Source organism: Papilio xuthus, unplaced genomic scaffold, assembly GCF_000836235.2.
Source record: "Papilio xuthus unplaced genomic scaffold, Pxut_1.1 DF826923.1, whole genome shotgun sequence".
Taxonomy (NCBI): Eukaryota; Metazoa; Arthropoda; class Insecta; order Lepidoptera; family Papilionidae; genus Papilio; species Papilio xuthus.
The window spans coordinates 2,638,041-2,656,422 of NW_013531726.1; the positions used below are offsets into that span (position 1 = coordinate 2,638,041).

Sequence of the window (18,382 nt, forward strand, 5' to 3'; positions counted from 1 at the left end):
GTAAAATTAAACAAGGTCTTTTGTGTGTCATGTAGTGTTAAATTTAAACCAATATAGGCCAAATTTGTGTAACTTTCCTTTATTATAATAACGTACGTAGACTAAATTTAAAAAATATACAACGCGTTCGATTTAAAACACTGTATTAAAAACACTTATCTCTTAAGAATCATTTCATCCCAAGATTATATTTTTGTATAAGTATTGTCTGCAGAAAACTAACTGTTTAGCTTTTAATGGTCCAATGACATCGGTAATATGAATAAATGTTAATATTGTATAGAATAACATGCTTTATGTAACATTATCTTGTAAATACTCTTCATGTCCTTCGCCGCATATTTAAATGACATCTTTAGCATATTTCAACTACATTATCTAACCGTTTAATAGAAATAAGTACATTTACTTGGTGTTAAAAGTCCCAATCTAAGAATGTAATAAAATTAAAGAAATCTTTTTAAAACTAAACATTTATCGATATTCTTTTGTTGTTTTTTATTTAATTTTCGAAGCTTCTTTATCTAATTAATCAGAATATTGGAGACTTTAAAATCAAAACCCTGTACTAGTTTAATTGGTATTAATAAGAAACCACTATTTGATGCTGTAAATAAATTCATGGAACATTAATCGTTATTCCATTATTTTACCTGAACACATAATGTATAAGCTTTATACCTTTTCTATTTATCTTTTCACTTATATAATAAGAAGAATACGAGACGTGTTATTAATTCTTTCCAAGTTCTTCTTACTACAATATAAAGACTTTTGATCTGATTCCAGAGTTATATAGGTTTTTGTTTGCTTTTGTCACCTTCAAACTTAATTATTTCAGCAAGAGAGTGAGATATTAGTCCCATACGTTTGTGATAATAAAACTACAATGAACAAAATTGAAATAATTTATTTTCTCATGATTCACATAATATTTTTTTTATTTTTACTGGATGATTCATTTTTAGATATAAACGCTTTTGTTGTAAAAAAATTAACAGGATATTCAGAAATCAATAAAAAAAATTATCAGTTAAATGTAACAATATTGTGTATTATATATCTATAACCTATGCTACTTAATAAAAACTGTACAAATTATACGCGCCAATAATGGTAACTCTAAATAATAACATGGTATTCTTAATTTGCTTATAAATAACTTAACCAAGAGCTATAAATACTTGATAGACCTCATTTGTTTTGCCTTCACTTTGTAGTTTCGCTACTCTAATTTTTCATGTTAATTGTTAAACATCGCCCCTTTATGCCTATAATAAATCATCACACAATGACGCCATACGGTTTCAAGTTATCTCCAGTTATTCAATATAAAAAAGAGAAACGAACTGTAAGTTTAACTGATGACTCGTACTAATAAACTGGTATCCAAAAAAATCAAAATATTTAAAATAACACCGCTTCAAAACATCGCTTAGAGACTTAAATGGCACGTGTCAATTTTAACAACTACCGAATTTCTCTTACTCAATATTTGGGTTTTACTAACCTCCTAAATGAGAGAAAGGTAACCACTAAAACAATAGAGCATGGCCATATTTTCCAACAATATTCATTAACTATTGAAAGGAAATTTGATTAATACGCTGGCTTATACCTTATTTGGTGAGAGACGAAAACCGTGAAGATACATAAATAGACTAAGCAAGTTATGTTATTATACAAAAAAATAAAAATAAAAGCTGGTCAAAAACAAAGAAATCTTTATTCTTAGTCCTTCTAATTAGCGAAATTTATGAAGGTTTCAATGTTAATTTGCGTGGTTGTAGCAATAAAATAACTTGCAGTCATGGCAGCGGAACGGTGGCCTAACGGAACGCATTTGCAGTTGGTGCAAATCACACCACTGTATTGCAGTTTACATGCAAATAACGTAATATTAATAACAAACTACCAAAAGCTTTCGTTTATTATATATAATAATATTAGTAAGATTTGAAGATAATCTCGAGAACTTTGTGTTGGTTACAAAGTTTATATTAAAAAAAAACTTTAAATAATTATTAAATATACTAGTAACGAAGAAAATCTTACTAAAGAAATTAAACTATCACAGTTTACTTGCCTCGTTAGGTACATTGATGTTAACGATATGGCAGATCTAATGAATCCTTGCAATTTGCTGTTCGACAATTGTTTAATCTAGTCTTCTAACCTTTGGACATTCCCGCTGGCACCTGATGTTGCTACAATAACGCTGGATTCGCTTACTTTATTTGATTGTTTATTTGTTCTGTCATCTTCTTTCTCATCTGATCTTTCGGAGACTTCATCCTTTTCATCTTCTTTAGAATCTTCATCTTCGTCACTGTCTATTTTGTCTTCAGCACTCTGCTTATTCTTGTTTTTGTTCTTTTTAAATTCTTCCTCCATTTCTTTAAACTTCAATGTTAAATATCTAAAAAGTGAAAAAATATGACGTCCAATTACCGTTGTCTGATTTACGCAAAACAAAACTGTATAGTATAACTTGCTAATAACATTTCCTATTATTAAGAATACTTACTTGTCAACTAATGGTCCGCTATAATCTTCAGGGAACTTTGGTGAATGTGGTAAAATATACTTGTACAAGCTTTCATTAAGTACATAGAGCTGTGCTGTTGAAGAACATTTGACGTTGAACCACCAATCGCAGGTAAGGGCCGCTTGAGAAAATATAGTTCCATTTGGACACAAAAATGAGGCTTGTCCACCATTTAAATCGCAGTAGTGCCATACCTAAAAGCAGAAAAATTATCATCCATTACCTATATACGTGTATGTGTAAACGTCCCCAATACGCTTATTGGAGACTGGCTAGTCTATTATGAATGATTTTTTTTGAAAATATGTCGAAATTCAGAAAATTAATGTTCCAAAAATTGTTATTTAAAATTCAAATCCACACCTGACATCTTGTTTCTGGATCAGCAAAAAATCCCTTGTAGCGTTGAGTCTTGCAATCGAATTTTGTTTGTGGTATCACTGTCAGAATAGGATAATCGATTCCAGGGTGTCCGGGCGTACCACCTTCTTCGTCTGATGTTATTGGTAGAGGGAATCGTTGACTGGTGCTACTATAATCTGCAACAAACAAGAAACATTATAATACATAAAATTCAACTTCATACATATATGGATCCAGATTGACTGGACCAAGATTTTAATTATTAGTGCAAAAAGTGTTAAAGACTAACCGTCTAAATGTTGTGAGGGATTTTCAACTTCTGCTAAATAAGCTTCGTCGCTTAAACCAGCTTCTTCAATGGCAGGTCCAGTAGTAGTTTGTAATATAGGTTTAACAGTAGTAACTGATGGTTTCGGTGCTTCAAATGGCGTAGGTGAACTAAGAACTGGAGGATCTACTTCACTTTGTTGAAGTTTTCCCTTCAAATCGTTCAAAGCTTGTAACAAAATTCGTATAGATGAACCTACATTTTCTTTTGTAATTGGTTTTGGAATAGATTTATTTAACTGTAACGAGTTCAAAAGATCTGCTAGAGTTATAGCATTACCAGTTTCGGGTTGCGGTTTGTATGTGGGTTGTTCGACGACGTATTGTTCATACTGGGATTTATCATTATCTTCTAAGGCTGGAGGACCGCTTTCAATTTGTAGTTCTTGAGGTTTTTCAACATCATAGTTATTAAGGTCTGAAGCCGATAACGTTTGTGTGTATGATAGGGGATTAGGTGTTTCTGTTGTTTGACTTATAATAGGCTTAAAACCTGTTTCAATCACGGGTTCAGATATTGGCGAAAGATTCTGTTTTTCGTAATAAACTTCTGAAATAGTCGCAGGTGGTTTTCTATTTTTACTATGTTCCGTTTTTAATTCATCAAAATGGTATTGCGGATGAGGTCTCGGTTTAATATAAACCGAATCGTTTGGATCTGCTGATGGAATGTTATAAAATTTCTTAGGTGCATTCTCATATTCTATTTGAGGCGAATTTTTTATAGGCGGGGTTTGATCGTACGGCACAAGTTTGTATTTTATATCATCTCTTTCAGGAAAGTAATACTGAGCATTTTCTTCGCTATGATGGACATTTAGATAGGGTTTTCTGGCTGAAGTGTATTGTACATTGGGAATTTTAGGTTCTTTTACAACGTATCTTCTAGGATCGTGTTCAGCAACATGATGATCTAATTTATATATTAATGGATTATAATGAGTTGTTACTTTCGGTATATTTTGTACAACTATAGGATAACCATCTTTATTGTAAAATATTTTTGTAGGATTTGCTGAGGCAATGTTGAAATGAGTTAAACGATTTCCTTGATATCTTGGTATATTCTGATGACGGTTTGTAGAATATACCACTTTCTGACCATGTTGTTGGGGTTGTAGTGCACCTGCTTCTACTATTTGTGCCTTCTCTACTTCAACGTTCTTTTTGTTGTAGGCCTCTGTTGTTGGTGCCACTAGATCGTTGGCGTAATAAAACGTCATATACGGTATTAATCGTCTGTATCTTTCATTTATAGCTAATTTAGTTGAATTCATTCTCGTATTTTTATTTTTCACAATATTTTTTCTTACATTATTTCCTTCGTTTTCTGTTCTGGAAGGGACAAAGCCTTTTTGTAAATCGACTCTTGCTCCTCCGACCATTTTGATTTCTGGACTGTTTCCATTTGGGGATATTGTGATTGGAGTTACGATGATCGGGATAACTGCAATAAAATAAACATTTATTAGCAAAATATCCTTAATTGTTCATCTTCAATACGAAAAGAGTAACATAGAGTAAAATGTGTTAACATAGAATTGATTATTTCGATCTAAAACCATTTATCCTCTTACGTAACATGACCTAAATACCAAATGCAATTATAACTAGCAAACGACCTGAGATTCACGAGAACTATTTTTATTGTTAAATCGATAGCGCAAAATTTAAATCATTCATCATTACTTACTTTATTGCCTACAATCGTAACCATTACCTTTTTACTGCCCATAATTAGTATAATAACTTTGATACAACTTAAAAAAATTAAGTAATTTTATGTTCAGCGTGACCAAATACATTTCCTATGCGCTTTAGTGCCTAAGAAATACAACTATATCACGAAATAGCAATTTATATCATCATTATATTAGACATGGCTCCGAGAATATATTTATACCGGATCCGTATCTGGAAATATTGATTAGCCTACTTACAAAGCATCGCATATCATTTATAGTATGTTTGTGCATTTTTATGTGTGTGCCTTCATTAACCTAAAACACATTTAGGTACGATTTTTCGTATAAATCGTCGTATTCATAGGTAATTTTAACTTTCAAAAATTGTTTACTGAATATTCAATAACTTTTACCTTATCTGACCTTGGATTAGATTTAGATTCAGATCTTAAAATATAGAACAGACACTGTCAATTAGATCCTTAAAAATAAAAATGTTATTTTGTATTGTGAATGGCGGAATTAAGAACAAGAGTTCGTTACACGAACCCGCCAAGGTCCGACCGACCGATATCACTTTATAATAAAAGTTATTCGATCGGAACCGTTTGTTACGTCTACTTCGGTCATATTTCATTGTCACACTTTTTATTGTACAAGGTTGTCAAGTGGATTACTGAATCGATGAAAAAACTATACCGTTTATATATAGTCTAGATATGTATATGTATCAATTTTAAATTCGAAATGTTATATTTATGATTCAACTAGCGCATTTAACATATCCGTTCTGTATTTATTAGTCGTGTTAGAAGCGTATGAAATAAATATGATAAAAAACTATGAGAACACAAAATCGGAAATTCAGTATCTAACAGTTTTAATAAATACTAAAGTTGTTTAATTTCGATTAAAATTCAATATAAATATTAAAATTTAATACCATACAAAATCCATGGTTGAACTCCTCTATATACATTTACTACATACTTTAGTATATATGTAAACTATGAAGTGATTAACTAACTTTATGATCCATGACGTATTTGCTTACAGTACGTAATGGATTTAGCTTGCCTGATATGTCTATATGATTTATAGTAAATCCTAATACATTATGACTCATGAAGTGACTAAACAGGTCAACATTATTAGATTTATTTGCAATAAACTATGTTTCATCTAATAACGCCACAATTAGATTTTCCTTGGAAAAGACTTCAACGATTTACATTCATATCTCGAGAGATGATTTGAGTACAAGAACAATGTTGAATTTATTTCTCTTAAAAATTGAACAACTCATAACGTTTTTCAATCAACCTAATTCAGTCCAACGTGGGATTGCAGTGTTATTTAAAAATTTGTCCCGTCATTTCAGTTTTCAACGCGAAGCTGTGATTTCCATTTTAAGCTAGCAAGCTTTGTTAGTCACGATTAATAAAAGGTTATCTTAAACTTAACAACGTCATGAACGTAGATAACAAAGTATCACGGATATTGGTGACTACATAATTTTTATTTTGTTGGAAATTTGATCATTTCACTATTTTTCCCACACTTTAAACGTTTTACATTGTGATTTGAATTTTTTAATTTTGCGTCAGAATAGTAACATTTATTGTATCATGTTAGCTGTATCGGCTAGATGTCCAAAAAACCTTGGACTGTGGAATTTACTTATAATATCAAGGGTGATTCGTGACAACTAAGTACGTTTACTTCAATGACTACACAATAAGGAAATCCGCTAAGTAAACAAACAAATTAGAATGTGTTTCATGTAAATTGGTAACAAAAAGTATTAACTAACTGAGAATATTAAAACATTCTTTGAATTTAGAAAAGAGATAAAAAAAAGAGCAAAAATAGAATAAAACTTTGCGATTAGTGTTTAGTTATTTATTTGTAACTCGGATTTAATAGTTGCCGTTGTTTTTCACATTGAAGATGTTATATATAATAATGTTATAATAATATCTATAAAAACATACAGATGTAATTATTATGTGATGTGTATATAACGATTTAACGACAACTTTCTAGATGTTGATTAAACTGAAGGAAATGACTTTCACGCATTCTGTGAGAGACGCATTTAAAAACGATTTTGTTTAGTTTAGTTATCAAATCGATCAACGGATGTGAAATCGTAAGAAACTTTGTCTTTTTGCTACCGCAAAGTTCTAGACTGGTGGTATTAAAAACGAGCTTTGGCATCCGCTTTCAACGACGGAAATTTTACATCCTGTCAACAAAAAATCATTAAAGAAATCACTTTCACTACAATCATCCAAATATGTGAGAAACATTCTGAATTTTATATTTATATTTCTGTCGGCATTGTGTATACTTTTCAGTTATTATGCTGTAACAGTTAGGTATGATGTAAAAGAATATATTTAGTGTAAATAGGGTAACTCCTTGTTACTTGTACTTGTATATTATTACATTTCAGTTGTCTATAATGTTAAAGTAAGTGCCTTTGCATTATTCCTTAGTTATATCGTTGATCAGCCCATAATTTGTCTATATCTACTTAATTTTTTAAAAGTGAAATATTTCTGTTCTTTGGTAAAACGTAAACACAATGATATGATGTTGCACGCTATTAGTGGATCAACGTGATAACAAAAATGTCGTGGGTCACGCGTCACGCTCTCTGTCGCTTGGGTTTAGCCGAAATCATAGAAAGCGTGTGTTTTTATAGTGAAAGTGATTCACGAGCACATGGCGGATTGACGCCACAACACGTTGCATAATACCCCGTGTTTACCGATCAATGAGTTTCTGATATATCACGTTCAATCTGTATTCACGAAGGTAAAAGAATAAATAATACAAATTCTACAGATTTCTTTATGATCGGCATTGCATTACCTACAATAAGTATCATAGTTTTACCACGATAAGTGCCACCGACTTTGTTTTAATATGAAGGATTCGTAGTGGCATTAAATGTGTTATATTATGACTGGAATACAATTTGTGTAAAGACCGTGAAAGTCTCATCCTTTTTAAGCTTGAATTTCTTTTAAATTGAAGGGCTTTACTGGCAGCATAGCATAATAATTGTAAATTAATTCTCTGAAAACAACGTTTAAAATATTCACTTGTTTTTTTAAGGTTTATAAAGAACGTATAGTACGGTCTGAATGTAAACATAATTACAACATGCTGTTTGCGTATTGAGACTGTCTCTTGATGTAACACTGCGTTTCATGCAATACACATTTTCTTATTTCACATGCGTGACAAAATAAACAAGTTATAAATTAAACATTTTCACGATCCCTTAAATGCGTTTTGTATACCGTTCCGGTAACTACCCTCATAATTGCTTGCTTAGCATTTTAGTACTCGTAAGATTTAAGTAACTCTGTCCACTTAAGGTATTATTAGTTTTATTAAACGAATTTCTGTGTCAGAGAAATGCTAGTTCATTACCATAATGTTAAGACAGACGATGAATTAGAGATAATAAAAATGAACATGTCAATTAAATTTCCATCAAACCACATGTTTAATATAATATAAGCACCATAATGGAGTCGTACCATAGATATATTTCCGGATTATTCCGGTTTGTTTAGACGATGTTTACGAGTGTAACATTAAGCCCGCTACACAGATCAGTAACGGTGTAGCTAAAACTGAATATGTGCTGCCTGCTTTATGCGATTAGAAATAATATACATAGTTATAAATTTGAAACACTATGAAAGGAAGCTCATTGTTGTTAAGGTAAAAACGCTAAAAAGTAACAAACCATACCAAAAATAGTTTTGCGATATTTGTAAAAAGTTAAACATGTTAATAAAAATTTCTCTCATTGGACTGCACAGCAAATTTCGGTTTTAATTTACATATTTTTAACATTTCTCCTAAATTTGCGTGCATCCATTAGATTTGTCTAGATGTTCTAATGCTTGCATACTAAATATCACTTTCTTGTGCCATCTGAATGGTAATCCTTAAAACAATGCATATAGAATTGTTAACATGTATGGTATCGTATTCTCAGAGTTTCCCTTGACTTTCTTGAATGCACTTTGCGAAGAATCTTATTAAAATTAACCTTTCACATACATTCATTATAAATAACTCGATGGTAAATGTCACCTTTAACCACATAATTTTAAGTACATGTTATAAAGGTTATTGGTGCTTCTGTTTATTCCAATTGAGTTTAAAAATTTTACTACTTAAGTAACTTATACGATATTAAAAGATGTGGCCAAAAAAATCCGTATCATCTTTACGCAATCCAATACATTACAATCATAATTTTCTACACTCGCAATTGTATCGTATACCTAAGTGTGTCAAGGTTTTAATAACTCTTAAGATTTTTTGCTTACTTCTTTCTAGACATGAATAGACGTCTAAAGCTGCGTTTTTAATATCGTAAATTAACTATACATGGTTATGTATTTTACAGTAACAAGCTTTCACGGATAATAATGCCTATGCGCTTTAAACTGTACAATTTTCTTTGCAAATATTACCCTTATTTAGTCTCTGTTGGAAACTGAGGTCGAAAACTATCTTACAACCAGTCGACTATAGGACGACTACCGGACAAAAAACAGTCTCCTACTATAGTTTGTGTAATAAAATTAGTGTAATTAGATCTTGAATTGTAACATTCTAAATAAGTGGTGTCAATGACAAATAGTTAAAATTTCTTTCGCAGTTTGCTCTATACTTTTTGTTGCGACACATGATGAAACTGAGGTATTCTTTTCCAAATGCTTTAATAGCAGGCTTGTAATAAATATCTACACGGCAATTAAAAACGTATTGCAATGGAACGTTTGATATGTTCCAGTTTTAACGATTCACAAATGATTTATCATTGAAGCGTTAGACCGTAAATAAATTTAATATTAATTTGTGTTATACTGGCACTTTGATGTGGTGGTAATTAAAAAAAAGAGAAATAAAATTTTGATAGAAAAATTAAATTGCGTAAAAGATGGAATGATGAAGAGAGTAGGACTAAAATGTCGAAAAAAGATCGAACTTAGTTAACGAGAATTCAAGAAATAGCAAGCTATGTTTTTAGTCTGAGTTGTACAGTTAATAGTCATGATTATAATCAATGCTTCAACCGTGGACTGTCGACAAGCTCGGCTGTGCTTGCAACACAACTGGACTGTGCTGTCACTGCAAATTCCCGCTCCCGTTATCAGATCTGTAGTACAAAATTCGGCCAATGCAGATTGCTATTTACAATCACTATAATGAGTCTTTGTTTTAAGTAATTCAATTTTAATTTTCGAATTATGTATGTTCCATTTTAAAACGTTTTTTTAACAGTCGCCCGTTGATTAACAGTTTTATGCGAGATGAGATTATCACCGTATGTCAATCGCGCACCTTAAGTTTCATTTGGCACCTGATTGAATTTGCTGTGGGATGTTTTATTAAATGATTATTTTTTAAAAACAACTCTATATTGAGTTCTGTCTATATTTTTACAATATAAATAAATTATATGAATTAGTGTGATTTTTAAGCAATATTAAAATACTTTCTTTTACGAACAACAACCGGTCATTATAATATGTCAAGAGAACGTAAAATACACGATAAATATCAAGGTGAGATTAAAACAGATCCTCTTTAGTTACTTAATTTGCAATTCCAACCACCGTTAATATAAATCCATTGCAATTAATATGATATGGATTGATTAATATGTTTTTTATAAAGCAAAAATAAGTATTGCATATAAAAATTACCAATAACTGCATACAAAATTGAATCAGGTTCATCTCGCTGCAGTAAAACTAGTTTTATGCAGAACAGTGTTGCAAGTTTTTGTTTCTACTTAATACTTGTTACTTACATAAGATAATATTATGAAATTGGAATGCGCGTTACCGTTACGCTGTCATCAGTTCATCGACAATATTTTAATCATATCTAGGACGTATTATCTATTAAAAATATAGGTCATTATTTTTAACTTTAATTTTTGACTACAAAACCCACTGCAAGTAATAACATTTACATACCATGGTCCCTCAGCTTTTCTTAATCGTCTTCTGACACATAGTCTATTAATTCGATTTTAAATATACCCAAATATGATTTAGCAATTACATCATCGAAGTAATATGTAGAATTAGAGACTAGTAGTCTACTTTGTAAGATGATATAAGGATGGTCATTTATAAAATGCTTTCCCCTAGGTAACAGATGGTCTGTCAATTTATTTATCACTTTCGTACTACTTATAGATATTACTAATACTATTGCTTTATAAGTCGGCTTACTAGATTCCTTACTTCAATAGACGTCCAGTCTTTGTCGATAACTTGCACAACAAGCAAGAGAAAGTAAACTCTTAATCTCTGTCAGCTGGCAGCTGTTATACTGTTGTTCTGGTTCACTGTAGCTAACCTAATAATGAATATTAAAATATATAGCTTGTTAGAACGAGTTTTTGTTAATTTCTTTAAGTTTTGCCCGTGATGTTTTCCATGCAAGGTTTAATAAAACGTTGGAAATATTAAAATAATTCTAATTTTAAAGAGAAATGTCATCAGTCTCATATGATTTATGTCATTTATATGAGTACGGACGGCTTCAAACACAAAGTTCTTGACACTAAACACAGCCATTATACAATTGTTCCCACATTATTCAAAGCTAATATTCATGCTATTATCGGAAAGATAATTCTCTCGACCTTGTTCTCACTGACAGATCTGATTTAACAGCCGTTCATTTTGTAAAGCGAAAAATGTTGTTAAATAGCTATAATTGATAAATATTTTAAAGATTGCACAAAAAGTTACAAAATCGACCGAAACTATAAAATTTAATACAGAACAAAGTGTGATCTTAGATTCCCGATGACACAGTGAAAAGAATTTTTAAGAAATGTCGTTTACAATAACGGGGTATAAGTTATAAATTTTGCAAATTTAATCTACCAAAAGCGTAAAATTCGATACGAGACCTACTTACCAATCTGTGCAAATAAGGTATCTTACAAGGATATAACGTTACTTTTACTTTCTGGCCGGCGAATACTACTCGTATGGACTTTAAGAATACGCGCAACTGCTTGTGTAAACGACATCGCGCATCGATTTAAGTTATTTTATTTATTGTTTAAACAATGAATAAAAATATATTTAACAAAATATTACACTAATATTTTATTACTGTTTGTAATTGTTAAATAATTTTCGCTAATTACATCGATCGTGCGGCTGTATATGGGTTCGAAGTAACTTTATTTCCTAATAAATTATTTCGTAATATTTTGTAAATGTGCATATTCTGAAATACAAGACCAATTCTGGTTCTGTTTGCAAATACCTGCATTCAAAGATAAAATTATTGTATTGTGGTGGCAATAGTAAATGAAGAGTGCGTACAATTATCGATTCGCTTTTCACTTCGTGTCAGTTGCAATACGATAGTCAACTTGTCGGTGAGAGTCGATACCAATAGTTTGTGGCATACCACACGATTAACGTTTATTTACATATATTATACTAGTGTCAGTTAATTGCAAGACCATTATGCATGTCTAATTATCATTGAACATTAAACTACTACTTTTAGATTCATACACGATATTAATTTCTTTTTAAGTATTCAATTTAACATTACGTCTATTTTGTATTTCTTGCTCACAGTAATAAATTTAAATTTATATTATACTTTAATAAAGCATAATATAAATGAACTTGAAATAATACGTATATAAGGTGAACGTTTAGTTCCTGAATGAAAAATGACCTAGCTTTCAATTGTGGTTTAAAAAGCAAACTTGTTTTGTAATATTATTTTAACCATTTACATATACTAATGAGGTTGTGCATTACGTAGTTACTATGTCGTAGTGCTTATAGGATGTACAAGTAACTCACGCGTAGTTATTGCGTTAAGTAAGGATACGTCCTTGCTAGCATATGGCAGTTCTAAGTTGCCATGTATCTATAAATAGGCATCGTCAATTAATTACAGTGTAATTAGCTAAAATGTTTTAATTAGCCTTTTAACGTCTGTGTTGACTCTATTTTGGATAAAGCTACGTAAAATATTACTGCTTAACTTCAAAAAATCATGTAAGACACTGTTTAGTTAAACACGTGTTTAACCCTTTGACTGCCTGTGATTGGTTTCATTGTCGTCAACATGGTTGTAAAGGTATGTTTTACCCTAAAACATGTATCACCAAAAGGTATTCCTATATAAGTTATTTGTTATTTATTTGGCAAGATCTCAATTCGAAAGCTTATGCATAATCACATAACAGTAATCGTGATTTAACAAAAATCCAGGTCAGAATTTCGGTAATGTCTAATATCAGCGTGCGATAAAACGGTCGACATATGTAATTGAATCACTGTCTAGTTTTTGAGAAATAATAATTTAAAATGATAATATTAAACCAATCAATACTTTTATGTTCTACTTACGCTTAACCACATTACTGCCATATTTTTCTTAATTGTAATTCATTTTTTTTTCATTGATTAGTCCATTTATAATTTCTTTAAGTTGATCTGTAAATGTTTGTCATTTCCAAGCCTGTGCCAAACCCAGTAAATTGTGCAAAGCATTTATTAGTTAATCTTACACAGTACCTAATAAATCCATAAGGTACTTATGAAATCGTCACGTGATTGAAATTTAAAACATTCCTTTAGCTAACGCAATTTATTTTCCCCCAACCGCTTCCACCCAAAAGGGCAAAACATGCTTCCAAATAAAAACATTACTATAACGCGAACCTTCCACAAGATCCTTGTAACGTGTTCTAAAAAAGTTACTCGGCGGACTTTAATCTATGTAAATAATAATGAACTGGGCAGCCATATGTTGTAACTCTGTGCAATGCACCTTTAGCGCCTACAACACGCGGCTTGGTAAATCTAACTGTCCCTTCTAACTGGTGAGTAAGGTACAAAATTGGTGTTTCGACAAAACAAAATATTGTTCGACCAACAAAATTGCCATATTTCTACTCATTATTTGTATCGAAAGAGAAAACTAGCCATGACCGAACTGTTTTAATTTAGATTTTTTTTTGCCAAAACTTGAGCAAATTGCTGGAGATATTAATGAATAACAAATTGATTGTTTAATACAGTACGAAAAGTTTGACGTCATTCAAGCTCAGTTTACGACCTTTACGAGTCGGAACAATTTGCACGAGAATAGAACATGGAAACTAGCTATAATGCTCAAAACAATCATTTGCCGCGAACCGAAACTCTGGTGATACTGTAAGAAGTTGCGACACGGAATGCTACAGACGCTAGATAAAAATTGAGAATTAATTGTAAAGAACATTAGGCTTGGCACCATTTCGATTTATATTCTTCCTGAATCTTTTCGAAATACTTAACTTGATATGTATTAACCCTTAATTTGGCAAAGTATAAAATGCAGTAAAAAGCTTTTTTTGTTGTAATTATAATTGATACACATAAAACTATCTTAAAAAAAATAATAATTTAGGTTTCCTGAAAACTTATGTATGGGCATACATTGTCAAATTAAGGGTTTATATAAAACAAATACCCATCGCCGTGTCAATCTGTATGTAATAGAGTCAAAAACTCCTTAATTTTCTTACGTTTTCATCAATAAACTGTTGTCTTAAAATATAATTAAGAAAACAAATCTATGGTCAATCAACTAGCCTGTATTTAGAACAGTTACAACACTTCTTTACTCGTAGACCAAATTAAACAAATCAAAAAAGTTTTCGATCACTACCCAAAGTTGAATATTTAAAGTGTATCTTATCTAGACTAAAACTTCTTATGTCCATTTCTTTAAGACAATAAAAACGTTCTTTTTTGATTAAAAAAGTTACTTGATAATAACATACTTTTTAATAACATATTAACTTTTCCCAATGTTCAAATACTTTTATTGATGTTTGTATATTTACGTAACTTATAATTCTATGTTTTCGCAATCGATTTTCCCTAGGGTCAGGTTCGAACACGATCGTTTAAAACACAATTGGCGGCAAAGCGTCGGTCACCCGAAGGTCGACAGGGTCGTGGACCTGCGAGGAGAAAGCGACGCTTCCGCGAACATTAAGTTCCGACTTTATAATTTTGTGTCTATGTCACGCGTAACCCAACTATTACGTCTATTGGTGAATTTTGCGTACTCGTTATGGAAAGGACGCTTCATATGCAACAGTAAGGTAAAGTTTGCATTAAATTAATTTAAAACAGCCATACTGTAACTTTTTTATCCTACATATTTATTTTATCCTGATAGCCCAGGGTATGATGTAATTTCAAGTCCCAAAAATATAGTCGAGAGACGTCCACGGTATTCCCAAACGGACTTAACATACAAAAAACTTTTTTCTTGAAGGCCTTTTTTTTCAAAGTATCTGTTTATGATTTGGTTCTATTTTTGGGCGGGGATCATTAACATCAGATTTGGTCACGATCCTTTACTTCTTATTTCATCTTCAAAAATAATTACTGAATGAATGAAACAACCTAGAGCGCTATAGAGTCGGACGTTTTCAATTTCCAAAGTAAACTAATCCTTGTTACGATTATTTTTGCAAGCTAGGTATAGATGTCAACTTTTTGTCACCCCGATTTAAAATTGTAACAAGATTTGGTATGGATTAACACGATCTAGTCCAAGGCTCTCTCCTACTTCAGTAACTGAAACTTTGACATCTACGCGCAAATATTCTCGGGACTGTATAATCTCCTTACATTGATTTTTGATCGTGTTTGCATACATTGTATTGTAACAAAATTAAATCAACTGTAACATTCTGTAGTAATTAGTTGTTTTTGTTATGCCCCTGACTGCACTTCACTTATCCTCGTTATCATATTGTTACGCTACAATCCGTAATTACGTCATAACTACTACCCGTATGAACATAGATTTAATTCATGTTCCTTACGCCGGATTAAACAGGAATTATACATATGTAATTAGTTTATTCATGGGCCATTGAAGTTTACGTAAAGACGAAGTTTGGAAAATTTCGCTGTTCACTTTTACTTCGCGTAAATCGCATTAAGGAAAAACATAAAACTGTCTTCTGGGCAAACTTACATATGTAAATGTTTTTAATCAAAGAAACACATTTTGTGAAACATTAATCGAGACGAGAAAAGACTAAAATCTCTGTATGAAACATATCGTCATCCCTGTCATTATCATTGACAAAACAGAGATAACAATATGTTTTTGACGGGGATTTTGGTCTCAGAAACCCAGGATACATAAAACATAAAAAACAAATAGGGTTTCTTTCGAGATAGTTTTTCGAGTATTGGGGAAATTAAAATCTTGGTGATATCTTGACGATATGTCGACAAATACAACAATTTTACTACGAAAATTTCGTGAGCCTAAAGGTAAAACGTGACAAAAATTATTAGTTTCTTACGAGGACAAGTTCAAGTGTGAGACCGTACTCGTAACAATGATTTCTGACACCGTTTCTAACGTACGTTTACGCTACGTTATATTTTTACGTGTTACGTTTTAACAAGTTTTACTGAGACAAGTGCAAAATTGATTGGTTTCTATTTAATTATAGATTATATTCTATAATCTGTTGCCTTGAAACTTTGAAAAGTACTTGAAAATTACGTTACTTTAACGTGTTTACGAAAAATTACTGAAATATGGCAACAAGCAATCTTCAGCTCTGATATTAAAGATATTAAGGTTGTAACTAATTTATCATTTCATGATATCCTTTTATTAACAACATCCAATTAGGTATTAATATCAGATAAATCGTCAAATAACGATGTTAAATCCTGTAACATGTCAATCAACGTTAAAATGTTTTCTTTTGTAAATGAGTTATATACTCTTTCTTAATATTATATAAAACGGGCTGCACTTCCCGACCCATAAAAAGAAGCTTATTAATTATATTAATTAAACGTGTTAATTCTTGCTGATTTAAAAAGCGATAAAGTATTACCGTATCAAAGCAAGTTCTACATATTATAACGTGTAGACTTATTCGTAATATTTATTTATTACTTAATAATAAAAGGAGCGAAAGAGGTGTGCCAAGACCGCACCAAAATGAGGCCCTTGTTTTTTGACTACCTCTTGGAAATGAGTTATGTTCTTGTTAAAAATAAGAAAAATGTAGTGACATAATAAGTAACCCTGAAATACAACGGCAACAATGTGAGACACGAAAATAGAAAATGTTTTCAAGGCAGTGTTAAAAATTCCATGTCAATTATTGTAGTATACTTATGACTTACAGCATGTAATTACGTCGGTGCCTTAAACTACCGAGGGCATTGAGTCATAGTTTATTAATTTAAAAATATATCTGTTTTGATATAAGGGATGAAAAGTATTGCTATTTTATTTTGATAATACCAAAGATACATTTGTAAGTATACAAAATATAAAAACGAACGCAATACATTGTTATTGTTGAAAAAATATTAATACAAAAGTATTTAATTTTTGTGATGATTAAGAAGGTCTATAAAGATAAAAACTAAACATAAAGTAGTTTTAATCAAACCAATGATGAGTGATTAGGCTAAAAAAAACCTACTGCACTCACTTAACAATAAATGAAAAATAAAAAATTTGCGCTAATTTGCAAATTAAGTAAAAAGAAAAATTTACATATTCTTACCACACAATATAATCATCCGAGGCCAAAATGCGTACTCCATATTTAAATTAATAAAATCCAAATTAACACAGAAAATATTTATTTACGTAAAACACTTATAGGCTGCGTTGAACTCGCGCATACGTGCGGCGCGCTTCGCGGTGCAAATGAATTGTGGATTGCATACAGCCGGCTGCGCTACAAACCAGACCTTGTGTATAACGACGAACTGAGCAGCATGCCTTATACTTTGCAAAAAAATCATAAAGGAAAGACTTCTCTATTATCATAAAAGAATACTAACTTCATCATTTCTGTAGGTTTTGATTGCATTCATACTAATACAAGTGTCAATGTAGTGGTGATCTGGTGTAGGTAATAAATTTTTCATTTTCACATTATACTTACTTTAATTATTTTTCTTAGACCAATGTAAATTCAAGGACTATAAAAATAAAATAGAATATGAAATGACTAATTAACGACAAATAATTATTTAATCTTTGATTCAAAATTATACATTTGTGATAATTAGCTAAAATCAATCAGATCAAGAATAATATAAATCAATATTTGTTCTAGGTAAAATTTTGTACACGTATTTGTACATAAAAATGTAAGGAAAACTGTACTTATTAGAGTCCTCGTATAATTTATAAGTAATCCCATCTTTTATAAACATAAATGCTCTCAACATGCAAGTTTAAGGTAGTCCTTAAAGTACTAAACGTATCCTGAATTTAGAGTCTAAAATATGGTGTCTGTAATACTCCATACGCGCACAAATGGATGTGAACAAAAACAACCATTTAGAGTCTTTTCTCACAA

At 31.1% G+C, this 18,382-nt stretch overlaps 1 protein-coding gene across 1 annotated transcript; it reads right to left on the bottom strand.

Annotated features, from left to right (window-relative positions):
• Positions 1-940: 940 nt before the first annotated feature.
• Positions 941-17,731, bottom strand: LOC106122641 (uncharacterized). The gene is made up of 5 exons (XM_013318735.1): positions 17,576-17,731; positions 3,201-4,685; positions 2,912-3,087; positions 2,528-2,742; positions 941-2,419 (listed from the first exon to the last, which is right to left on the bottom strand). The coding sequence occupies exons 1-5, from the start codon at positions 17,613-17,615 to the stop codon at positions 2,164-2,166; spliced, it is 2,172 nt and encodes a 723-aa protein (XP_013174189.1). The 5' UTR covers positions 17,616-17,731; the 3' UTR covers positions 941-2,163.
• Between the last annotated feature and the right edge of the window lie 651 nt (positions 17,732-18,382).

Excerpts from the sequence above, each read along its gene's own strand:
- LOC106122641 (XM_013318735.1), bottom strand. The coding sequence starts at position 17,615 with ATGGAGTACGCATTTTGGCCTCGGATGATTATATTGTGTG. Across the intron at positions 2,743-2,911 it reads ATCCAGAAACAAGATGTCAG|GTATGGCACTACTGCGATTT; the intron begins GTGTGGATTTGA and ends TTCTGCTTTTAG. Across the intron at positions 2,420-2,527 it reads AGCGGACCATTAGTTGACAA|ATATTTAACATTGAAGTTTA; the intron begins GTAAGTATTCTT and ends TTCACTTTTTAG.